This window comes from Mastacembelus armatus, chromosome 6 (genome assembly GCF_900324485.2).
Source record: "Mastacembelus armatus chromosome 6, fMasArm1.2, whole genome shotgun sequence".
Taxonomy (NCBI): domain Eukaryota; kingdom Metazoa; phylum Chordata; class Actinopteri; order Synbranchiformes; family Mastacembelidae; genus Mastacembelus; species Mastacembelus armatus.
The window spans coordinates 8,069,803-8,082,133 of record NC_046638.1 but is presented as its reverse complement, the minus strand read 5'-3'; the positions used below and the strand labels follow the sequence as shown (position 1 = coordinate 8,082,133).

At 38.5% G+C, this 12,331-nt stretch overlaps 1 protein-coding gene across 1 annotated transcript in view; it reads right to left on the bottom strand.

Moving 5' to 3' along the window:
- Positions 1-123: 123 nt before the first annotated feature.
- The window catches only part of tp53i11b (tumor protein p53 inducible protein 11b), a 28,022-nt gene continuing 15,814 nt past the window's right edge, over positions 124-12,331 (bottom strand). The window contains exons 3-8 of the mRNA XM_026312077.1: positions 9,674-9,813; positions 5,667-5,725; positions 5,487-5,535; positions 4,995-5,091; positions 3,207-3,308; positions 124-2,472 (exon numbers count right to left, since the gene is read on the bottom strand). Of these exons, the coding sequence (XP_026167862.1) occupies positions 2,339-2,472; positions 3,207-3,308; positions 4,995-5,091; positions 5,487-5,535; positions 5,667-5,725; positions 9,674-9,802 (570 nt within the window). The 5' untranslated portion in view covers positions 9,803-9,813 and the 3' untranslated portion in view covers positions 124-2,338. The remainder of the gene's footprint in view (positions 2,473-3,206; positions 3,309-4,994; positions 5,092-5,486; positions 5,536-5,666; positions 5,726-9,673; positions 9,814-12,331) is intronic.

The window sequence follows — 12,331 nt, the reverse complement described above, 5'->3', positions numbered from 1 at the left end:
AGATTTTTAAAGTCAGAATAAATGACAGAAAACAACTGGCATGTTAACTCATACATGAAAATAGTTGCAGTTTTATATATTTCCACTGGAAAGGACAACATGGAACAAAGCTGACTGCATTCCTTCTAAGTCTTCAAAATAAACAGTAGTGCTCTTTATTTCAAACTAAACAGCTGAAATTCATAACAATTTATTTTTGAGGTACAATATAGCACATATATACATAAAAACACAATGCTACAACTTGAAACAGTTTGACCTGGTATGATTTTCACAACTGTATAATATAGCCTGTGTTGGATCTGCATCAGAGGGAATGGGGAGCTCAACTTAGCATTCCTTTAAAATTTCAAGGACACAACTTACCAATTTAATACTTGGACTAATTTACGTCAGAGAACCAGGATGATGAAAGAGTTGTTTCTTTAAATCCCTTCTTCTACTCGCCCCCCTGAAAGTGCACATCTCTTCTAAAATAAGCTGCTTTACAGATCTTTGAACATTTCACAAGGCTGATGATTTGTGGCCTGTAGTATCAACCTAAATTGAATGACATTTTTCTTAAACTCCATAATTATCATGCTAGCCATGACAGAGCAGTAGGTTTGGGCACACAATGACATCCAGGGGAGCTGAATCTAATTAAACACTGAAAAAGGATAATTACTACTTTTCAGGGAGTTTGGGAGACCTCACCCATGTTTCACATTCTCTATCTAAGCAGTAACAAGCACATCTGCCTTCAGCGCTGGACTCACATCTGCAAACCCACAATCACTGTGACCTCAAGACCACTCCCTTCAAAAGCAGGGCTTAACATGATCATTTGCAACAATATAGACCACCTTCGGAGGAGAAATACAGTGTACTGCTTATTTGACTCAAAATGATGTAAAGTTAAATTTGTGCAATTCCATTTATCCATATTTATTCCATTTATCTTTAGAGTGTGCTTTTGACTGACAGGAGCTGGCACAACCCAAAAATTGAGCTGGGATGTCATGTACCAGAAGGCAGCCAAGGACTGGGAGGTAGAAAATGCACTAAACAAACTAATTGGGTGACAACTGTCAAAAGTTTAATTGCCTTATACATCGCATATTTCCTTCTCAGGCTTTCTGACTAATGCATCTATTTTATGTACCAGCTTTGTGTTCTAGTTAGTGGCGGCTTGCTACACAGTTGGAGCTATTTCTTTTAGTTGATTATATTGCATGCCTGACATCAAAACACAAATGTCATTTAAATAGGTACAAAATACAACATGCCAAGAGAAAGATCAACCTTTGAAAATTTAACCAATACTGAACAAATTCCCTGTTTGTTTCACAAGAACAACCACATAATAGTAAATTTTATTTACATATATACAAGCCGTAGAATGCAGTGTTGATGACTGTTCTTTTAATTTGTTTTAAGGCAAGGCTAAGGATATGGTGTATGTAAAAAAAACTGTGCTACATCACTAAAGAGGAAAAAGCTTGTTTGTTTGTTTACCCTGCACATGGATATGCTCCGGCTGTCACACTATCTTTACAGTAAAGGTCAGAATGTTAAATACTTTCTGAGAGACTCATGCTAAAGTCCTTCCTCTTCCACTGCTTGCCTTTCAACAGTTAGTTCACATGTACGTTTATCAACATAACATTAATTTCAGTAGTAAATATTCGGTATAAAACAATTCCTAATCACTTTGGTAGAACCTCACGACAGATGACCCAAGGAATAAAAAAATTTCACCTTGTCCCTGAAAAGTGTTTCAATTCAGCATTTCTGTTTGGGTAGTCTAAATCTGAAATTGATCTTTGAGCTTTTTGAGAGTGTGCTAATCAAGAAAGCTGAAAACAGTGCAAACTAAAAAGACATATCAACATGTAACTTTTTATCAGACAGCATTAAATACTGAATCTGGATATCATGTACATGAACAATATAGTCAGATGTTTGAAGTTACTCCACACTGTACACATTAAATTGTAGAGCTAGGTGACATGGAATGCACTACAAACTATTAGATCATCTTTCTTAATAACAGCACTCAAAACAGCACAGAGAAGAAACGTGTGTCAAGAATAGCTTGACCTCACAGCCCTAGGAAAGAGTAATTCACTTGCACTATGAGGTTTCTCGTTCTTTTTGTAAAGTCTGGAATGTGAGACTGTGCTCCTCTATTGAATACTGGGGGTTAAAATAAGTTAGGTCCCATGCAAGGGGGCAGGGAGCATCCACTGCCAAGATAATGCTTCAAGCCTCAACTACTTAATAATCCAAACCTTAGGACCCCACGTTTGTGATTTGTGCTTAGCTGTCCCCTCCTTGCAAGTATCACACAAGCAGTTCAGATCTTCTTTGGTTTACGGCCCAGGTGGTAGTAGTAAGACATGGTTACCACGAGGAAGAGCACTCGACTGAGGAGCAGGAGCATGGCAGCGTTTGGAAGGATGCCGATCTCCACTAAAGTAATGGAAGTCACTGAAAAGCAACAAACATATAGTGTTCAAAATATGTAAGTAAATGGCACACTACATATTATTTTCCTAGCTTTATGAAGCTATGAAGAGTGGGTCTTAAAGGACAGTCACATTTTTAGTATATGAGATCAGAGACATGTCATCAGCCATTTACTACATCTGTGCTGCTCTTGTAATTTGAAAATGCACATCCACATGGTTTTCATCTCTGCCAGAGTAACAGAGATCTCCAATGGTTTGGTTTGTGTCTGTTCTCCATGGACATATTAAGGAGGTGTACTTGTGTATGTGTGTGATATTTATTTTTTTTAAAAATGGCTGGCATGACATGTCCCATTAACCAGTCTATTGTTTCTGCCTGTAAGTTGTCTGATTGGATGGTTGTAGATGTGGGTTGTAGCAGCAGTAACACACTGAGAACTTGGTCCTACATGACACTGTGTACATTTTGATGACATTTTTGCTTATTTTTTTGTTTGAACAGTAAAGCTCCCAAATGTTTCGCTCACAACTGTAAACCTGCATCCTAGACATGTCTTGCATTGAGGTTGTGATGCCACATACTAAACACAAGAGGGCAGTATCATCACATACATAAAAACTGTGGCAAAATCAGTTTGTCTCAACTCAGCAGCTACCAGAGAGAGAGAGAAACAGGGGCACATAAGCTTATGAGCCAGGGACAACAAGAAATAACTGGAGATGTAAAATAACGAGTAGGAAAAATGTAATCACCTAGGAACTGAACAGCAAAGTAGCAAGCTTCACTAAGCAGAGTCCACTGAATGATGATCTTCTCAGCTGTGTAGAGACCATTCCACATGATGAGGGCCAGGCCTGAAAAGGGTTGTGATAAAAAGGAATTTATAAACTCAGGGTCATGGGAATGAAAACAGAAAAAAGAGGAAGCTCAGCAAAGAAGACTCCTACACGTTAAACATCAACAAAACTATGAGGATAGCAATTTACTTACAGCTGTACTCCAACTATAATCTGTGACGTAATGGACGCAGTGATAATTGACCTATTGACTTAGTTTAAAGCTCTGATTTATCGAGTCATGATAATAGCCTCTGCTCAAACATTTTAATCCCCACCATTGTTCAAGTTATTTCTCCTGCATTTCTCTCCCACCCACACACACACCACTGAGGATATGAAAGCGAGCAGCGGTCGGTAAAAAGGTGGGAGGGCTGATGGACTGCATCCTCTCCCTGCCAGGTTCCATCTGTGTAGCAGATGAGACCCCATTTTTCAGTCCCTTTACCAGTCCTTTTCTTGTACATCATCCTTTATCTTTGCTAATCCCCACAGCCCTGCTGACATTTAAAATAAAGGCACCAGTGTTTTGTCAGTCTTACGAGATTGAAAGCTTATTCATTCATATATTCTTACACAGTGGCATGTGTCCCGTGTTTTATCTCTCCCCAGGCAATGCACTAATCAAGCAGAGAGTTATTTTTGGTGTGATCAAATTTTATATTGTTTAGATTTATCAGGAAATGCATAGAATACGCTACAACACAGTATGTCTTGTGAGGGAGAGTAACGGCTTAGACAGATTAAATATTTTGTGCCAGGCTTATATAAAATCTAAGTGCTGATGTTCTGAGATACATTATAGTCTGATTTATTTGAAAGTGACAACCGGGCAAAATTTACTAAACAAACCATCACTCACCCTTTGGTCTATCCTTTACTTTCCTATCAAGAAGTGACCTGTGTGCTACCTGTGTCTCAGTCACAGTGACATTGTGCCTCCTCACAGAGCCAGCACAAACCCTATCATCACTGAGTGACTGACTCACCCACTCACCATTAAATCATTGCTCACATCTCAAATATAATGTCTCTGTAAGAGCGGAGGAAAGCACAAATGCCATAATTATCTGGAATATTTATGAATATCTTCTGTGGATAGCATTGCACAGAAGAGCAAAAAGCTCAATTTAATGCATGAGGGAGTTGTAAATGTAGAATAATAAACTGCCTCCTCTCAGTTAATCTGACTACACACATGCAGGACATCCATTGTCCTGCTATATCCCACTTGATTCCCTCCAGATTTAGACCTGATATATCAGGCCATGGAAAAAGAAGTGACTGGAGCCACTGCTGTAAGATTTCTAGAGAATTGGTCTCTGTACCACTGCCATGTCCTCACAGTGAACTGTAGATACTGAATCAAGAACTGAATGAAATTATACAGCCTTGGTGTGACGCTAAAGGAATGATTCTGCAGCTTTTTGTAGATTATCCGATTGCTTATATTTGAATTATAATGAATGCATTAGATGACATTATCACAAGAGACCATGTGCAGTAGAACAGTGTATATTGTTAGCATGTAAATAAATAAATATATTGACATTGTGTTTCAGCATCATTGTAGTACTGTGAATGCACTTCTCTCATGCATACCAACAGTAAATTCACTGTACCGCAGCCTTGCATGAGGAAACCAGTATAGCTTTATACATTTACCATGTGTGTCTTCTTTGCATTTTAGTAGTGAAAACTTACTGAGCACTGCTCCACCATACAGGCGAACGGAGATACTTGTCGTTGGGAGCTCCTCTTCAAAAACAACCTCATATAGCTGGTTAGGAAACACCAGGGCCTGTGCAGGATAACAAAAGCAAAATGCAGCTCTGTCATATCAACACAACAGTGTTCTCTTTTTCCTCAACACCCGCACAATAGCCCCATAATGCAGCAGAATTGACAAAGTCTTCCTGTTTGTGAGTTAGGATCACTTTTCATGCCACGAACACAGACATCATTGAGCATTTAGGTGGTACGACTGACAATGATGAAGTTGTTTCTCCAGATGTCTCTCTCCGATAAGTAGCTCACTGCCAATTTACGTCATATTTTCCTTTTTAAGAAAGAGCTGATTTTACTCCCTAACAGCTCTAGAGTTCTTATTGGCTAAGTCTATTAACACTAAATTAACATTATTTTAGTCAGGATTGTTTAAGTGTCTACTGTGCTGGTCATTTAAGTAGCACTTACCATCAGGGCCATAACTGTAAAACCGACTGCTGAGATTAGTATCCACACCCTAAGAAAAGACACATGAAATACTGTCAAAAAAGAACAGATTGTACTTTTTTTTTTCCTCAGAGTTCACAAGACTTTGGAAGTGGTACACATATGTTAACTGGAGCATGTTGTTAACATTTAAAATCTCACCTAAGCCCAATGGGTTCTCGCACTGCAAACTTCATCTCATTTCCGAGCATCTGACTTATCTGTCAGTGAACAAGGAGAGACAAAAGAAAAAGGAAATGAGTTATGAGAAGGGAAATTTAATTGTAATCAAACCATCTTAACTGGTTTATATTATGGCAGGCTTCAACAAAGCACTGCAAAACCAGAATAAAGTGCTCTCCATGCAGGTGTATTTAATGCCACCAACACATCTGTAGCAAGCTACTGGAAAGAAGCACATTAATAAAGGAGCAAAGAGAAAAGAGAAGAGAGGCTGAGTGTCATAAAAGGACCTTATTAATATGTTAATTACAGACTGTAAAATGCCATCACCTCCTTAATCACCCCCTGAAGATTGGGAGGGCATGTCATAACAACATCTTGCAATGAATTCTGGATGAATAACTAACAACCCAGTCTATGCCAGAAGAAAAACATTACTCACTGCAAATGAATGTTATCTTAGCAATGCAAGTACAACACAACATTCAATTTGAATCCCTAAAATCTGAATGCAGTTAGTGAAAGAACATTATAAGAAAACTGTAAAGTTACCATGCAGTATCTTAGTGACTGTTTATTTAATTTGAGTACACACAAAAAAAGATGCCAGTTAATATTTCCTGAATGCCATTAGGAATGAATCTTATATGGCAAAAGTGAGAAGAGACACCTGAGTGTTTCGCCAGTAATATCTGTTAGGATAGCATCTCTTATGAAGGATACTAGAAGATCGCGGCGCTAATAAGTACCAACTTGATTTTCTAACTTTGCTCCAGGATGTACTAATACTGTACATTCATGTGAAGCTAAAGCATCCATATGTACTCTTCAGCTCCATTCTTGTCCTTTTTTATATTACAAGTCCCAAGATCCAATCTACTGTATGTATTTCTATTTGCAGATATACATAAAGATACAGAGAACTCACAGGCCAGGGATGTACTGTATACAAACTGTACGAGAAAAACTACACGAGGACGTGAAGTGGAAGAAGAAGTGGAAAACATAATCCCAGACAGAAAGTCTGACTGGACAGTGCCCTACAGAAAAAATTACAGGTTTTGATTGGCTGAGAAGTTGAATTCCTTCATCTAAAGCTTTCAAGCTTTATCATTGTCCTAGCATCAATGATGTCATCATTAAACATCCTTCCCTCAACAACTATTCTTCTGTTGCTGTAAGACGTAGCATCACTGAAACTAAAAATACAGTGAAGCATGAAAACCACCAAGGCAGAGAAGATGAATCATTTTCTGGCTAACAGTGTTTACAAGGAACTCACTACCAACTGGAAAGTAGTTTTCTGCTTGACGGGCCTATGAAATGCCAGATTGAAACTAAAAATGATTAATGTTATATACTTGAAAGATCAAGACAAGGGCTGTCAAGAGTTGAGCCTTTGACCATTTTGCACCATTTTAAATATTATTAAGCGGTAATCTGCAACATTTTCAAAAGCAAAAAAGTATTTCAAAAGTCTTGCCCTGTTGAATTTTGTCATGACTTCATATATTTTTATGCAATTTTTACATTTTATGCAATGTATTAATATATCTATAAAGATAAGTGTATGTGTGCATTTTCAGCATTCTTTCATGCATGCATACACAAAAAGAATTTTTCTAATGCACAACAGTGCTGCTTTTTAAGTAGCTTTGCAGTAATAACATTTTGTGACCTCAGGAAAGTGGAGAGCAAGATGAGGAAAGATTTATTGTGTCTCAATTCAAATGGAGAAACAAAGAATCTCTATATTGCTGATTTTTTCAGATGTAAAACATTTACTCTTGCCCATGGCAGCTGTTAGCTTTGATCTGAAAGTTAAAAATTGAAGAAAGGGCTCTCTTATGACTAAAACCCTAAAATTACTAAGATAAACCATAATAGATTAGACCAATTACATCCTATCCTTACACTGTAGCTGAAGTGCCTGTATATGAATGTGTCTGCACCAGCTGTGATCACATGACCAGGTGAATCAGTGTTCATGTGCCATGGTTTCAGGGGTTGTTTTTGACAGGAACACATAAATATTCATGACTGGCATGAAAAATACTCAAACGGAACTGAGCATCAACTGATGGCGCAGGGCTGGCTTAGGGTGGAATAGAGGAAGAGACTAGAAGAGAGCAGGAGAAAGAGGAAAAGGAAGAAATACACAATAGTTTGTGGAGAGAAATGCTTAATGCACAGCTGCTGTGACCTTGCTTTGTCATTTTCAGTCAGTCAGCAACATTTAATAAACAATGGGCCTCTTTTAGGTCAGACAGCATGAAAACTATTCAGAAGAAGTAGATTAACATGCACCAACCTAATTTTTGTTATATGAGTATGTGTACTTCTCATCTGATGGATGGTTTTCAGTTGGTGCAATAAGACTAAGTAGACAGAAATCACCATCTCATATGTCTTTGTGATAATCCCCTGGGACACAAATATATACACAACACACTGGTATGATATGCCTTATTTATGAAGGCCTGGGCTCATTCTGTCAGAGCTTGGTTGTAGCTACTGCACGTGACCGTAGTATAAAGCACTGTACCGGTGTGTTAAATAAGCTGTCCGTAACAGAACAGGCAAGGGGGGCAACAATTCTTGGCATAGAGGCACACAGATTTAGTTAGTACAAATACAAAGCCTCACTGAAGTATGAGTAACAGGATCTGTATTCTTATCTCTAAGCAGTAAAAGAATCAGGAAGACAAAGTCAGCCCACTACAGGAGCATTTCCCTCCTTTGTTTACAGCGACCACAGCAATGAAGTCCACTCTAAACCAACTCCTGCTATGCTGCTATCCTCACGTTTTTATCCCAAGAGACTTTTTACCATGAACACCTGTGCCAAGGAAAATGAAACAACTGAAGTGTAGTATTACAATGCAGAACAACAATTCTACTGTAAGAGCAACAATTCATTTCTAAATTAAGCCCAATGTCACAATTAAACAAGGACACCAACTATTCAAAACAGCATGTACAACAATTGCCAAGGCACTGTGGATTGGTTTATTATTGTATCATTACAGTCAACGTAACCTCAAAAATCTTTCACAAATCAAACTGGCATATACGTTAAGACATTAAGTGTTTATCAGTATATGTATCTGTCTGAATCAGAACCCTCTGTGAAAGCACCTGAGCGACAGATGTCTGGGTTAGGCTCCTTGCTAAAACACAGAGAGAAAACAAACACTCAGGAGGGCTGAGAAAAGCGGGGTGACATCTCATCACAAGCTATCAGCCACCACCGTATGCCTGCTTCCTTCTGTTGTGTCCTGTTCCTTTCTCCCACTTGACTGATTAATATTTCAGTGAGGAACTGCTTTCTGCTTTGCCTATGATCATTCTAATGCAATCCGATATCAAAAAAAAAAAAAATGCTGGGATGTTTACATTTAAGGCCTTTAAAACAAAACAAGAAAATGTCAGTCTGCAACTGTACAGCTCGACATGCATAAATACAACTAATGTTTTTGTGTTTACTGACAATGAACTAGCATGTCTGCTGTTGTGATATATAGATAACCATTCAATGTGCAAATACACGTGAGGCAAGAATATAACACGAGATGCAAAAGGCAGGGAGTCTTCCAGGGGAGTCAGTCACATCTCAGTGGAGCTGTGGGAGCTCATGGGATTACGTGCTCTAGACTCACTGAAGCATAAAGAGCAAATGCACACAATGGGACACAATGAGAGTGATGAACCAATTAGAAGCTCATTGTGGCTTTTATAAAGAATTCACAGCTCTTCTTTGTGTAAATGAATGCATTTGTGGTTGGCAATGCTTCAAAATTATCCATTTGACTGATGATGGTTTAACATGTGCTTACATTGCACTTATGTCTTTGTTGTCTGTATTTCTATCCATACCGAATAAGATGACTAGAATGTGTACTAGCTCTCCCTCAACACTTTCTGTGACACTACAGGATAAGTGGTGCAGAGATGGACAGAAGAATGTTCGTGTGGAGTTATCTGACCTTTGAGCGGTGCACTTCGCCATCGTCATCCTCCCCACCGACTCCCAGAATCTTCCGGCTCTTCAGGCGGCTTATCAAATCTGTCTGACTGTGTTTCTTCATCAGAGGAGGATGAGGTTTTGATGCCATGGTGCACACCCCTGGTAAGAGAGGAACAAGTTGGGAAAGCAAGCATTGTATGTATGGTTGTAGTATTAGAGGGGATAAACTAAAAATAGAAATACACAAATGTAAGATGTTCATTTTGAGTTTCTGGTATGTTTATGTACAGTTTAGCTTTTCCTCTGTTCTTACCCCTCTCTCTACAGACGACATCCCCTACAGCACAGGCATACCCAAATAATTCCCTTGAGAATTTCACTTATAAAAAACACTTATATAACATAAGTATAGTAAATACAGGCAACCTATAAAATCTTCCTTTTAGGTCATACTGGAAGGAGGAGCCAGATGTTCTATAGGCTCAAATAGCTGCTGGTGACACAGGCCATTGCCTTACATACACACAACAAACAAACATAAATGAAGCTGGGTTTTGTGAAGAATGAGGGTCTCACAACTTCTACTGACCACATGTGACTCATTAAATATAAAGTAGTCTTGATGTTGGTCTGTATTATCTACACAGCAATACAACCCTGGCTACAGGTATTTATGTCTCAGTTGCAATGACCCTTTACTCCAACAATGATTTGATCATCTACTTTCTTCTCATTTTTGACACACTTCCTTGCTTTAGGCTGTCAGCATGACTTATTTTTATGCCCACTGTTGTGATTAAAGCAGACCAAAGCTACACTGTAGCTCAGTCAGCCAGCTCTGTTAGTTTTTCAAGTAATAAAAAAATGTATTTCATAACTGAAGAATTATGGAAAAAAGAACTCTGGTCATGGTTTATGTCACATATCTTAAAAATAAAGCTTTGATACTAGCATTATCCTGCTTTTAAATGTTTTAATCTTACTAAGTACTAATATCCCTTTAAATAACATTTACATGCACTTCATATTTATTTTTTGGCCTATGTTGACTGCTAACTGGGCTTAGCAGGGTACAATGCTTGGGTCATATTGATCTGTGTTAATGAATTGTGCCTTTGGATTTGATGGGGACAAGCAATAGTCGAATCAGGAGAGATAATAATTGACTTAATGTAACCTCCAACGTGGTTTAACTTGAGGCAAAAAGGCATACATGCACATGCACACGCGCACACACACACACACACACACACACACACACACACACACACACACACACACACACACACACACACACACACACACACAAAAATGGGACAGCCTGGCTAAAAATTGATGGCTACTTCACAGGGCAATTCTCTACAGCAATTATTGAACTACCCTCCCAAGGATGCAGACAGAACCTATAACAGAGAGCTTTGTCCGCAAGAAAGGGGAAATAAATAGTCACTGTGACCAGGCACTCAAGCACTCTTAAAATAACAGTCCATTTTAGTGATAGCTCAATTAGAGAGAAAATGATTTCACTATTTCACTATTTTAATTAATGAGGCTGTATAATTTTGTTGGAATTTGTGGTGTGTAGTAGTCAAGCTTAATTTAAAAGCAACCTTAAATGTTCATGTAAATAAGCCAGCTGCTTACTTGGGAAAGACAATATTTTAGTCATACTTTGTTCTTCTATCAATTACTTCTAGTGAGCCCATGTGTGTAATGAAAGGGACAAGCAAGTAGGACCTATAATGTTATAAAATCTGAGTACACTTCTGTCTCAGGAAATATTTGGCAACACTGTTTTATTGGCAGCCACGAAAAGCACAGGTCAATGAAGGTTACACAGCATGTGTTCAGACTTGTGTTATCAAACATTCCACTTGGACTCCCACACAGTCCAGGAGGCATTAGACTTTCCCTTTTCAGCAGGAAGAGGGGAAACAGAAGGAAAAAAATGTTGGTTATTAATCACAACTGGGACACTGAATCAGGTCTGAGGATCTGCCTCAACAAGGCCTGTGTACAAAAGCTGAACCTTACTGTGAAGAGACAACTTCAATTCTTCTGTGTGCTTCACATTATTATAATCTGCAAAAAGTAAAGCACTTTGCAACACTTTTTTTAAAATTACTGCTAATTGTCTTCTACCTCCTTATCTGCAAAAATTCACTGAACCCATGTGCTTGTTTTTTTTATTACTCAATCATGTGCTCTCAGAATAATGTGGTGAGACATTTGCTTCAGGCTTAGGGAGATTAATTATCAGATATCAAACTAGATTAGATTTGTCACAAAAAGGCAAGAATGTTCATTTCACAAAGAAAAGTGACTAAGAGTATTCTGCAACCTTCCCATTCCCTGCTTTAATCGTCTCATCACTGGGCTTCCCCAAGGCAGAGAGAAACCATGCAGTGTTTCATCTCAATAAATGGTAGTTGAAACCACAGCAATGGCAATACAGCATCTTGAATATTGATCTGCTCTCCGACTTCAACTTCATTAAGATCTGTGATAAAGCAATATGTAAGATACATCTCACTGCATGCGTTGGTAAATCACACATTTCTCTCACATGCTAAAATATCCTTGTTTGTCTCTCCCTTTGAATCTCCATACCAGTGCTCCTTGACTTGCCAGAGTAATGCTGATGCAGTTGCCTAGCAACTGCCAATGGACCAATTGC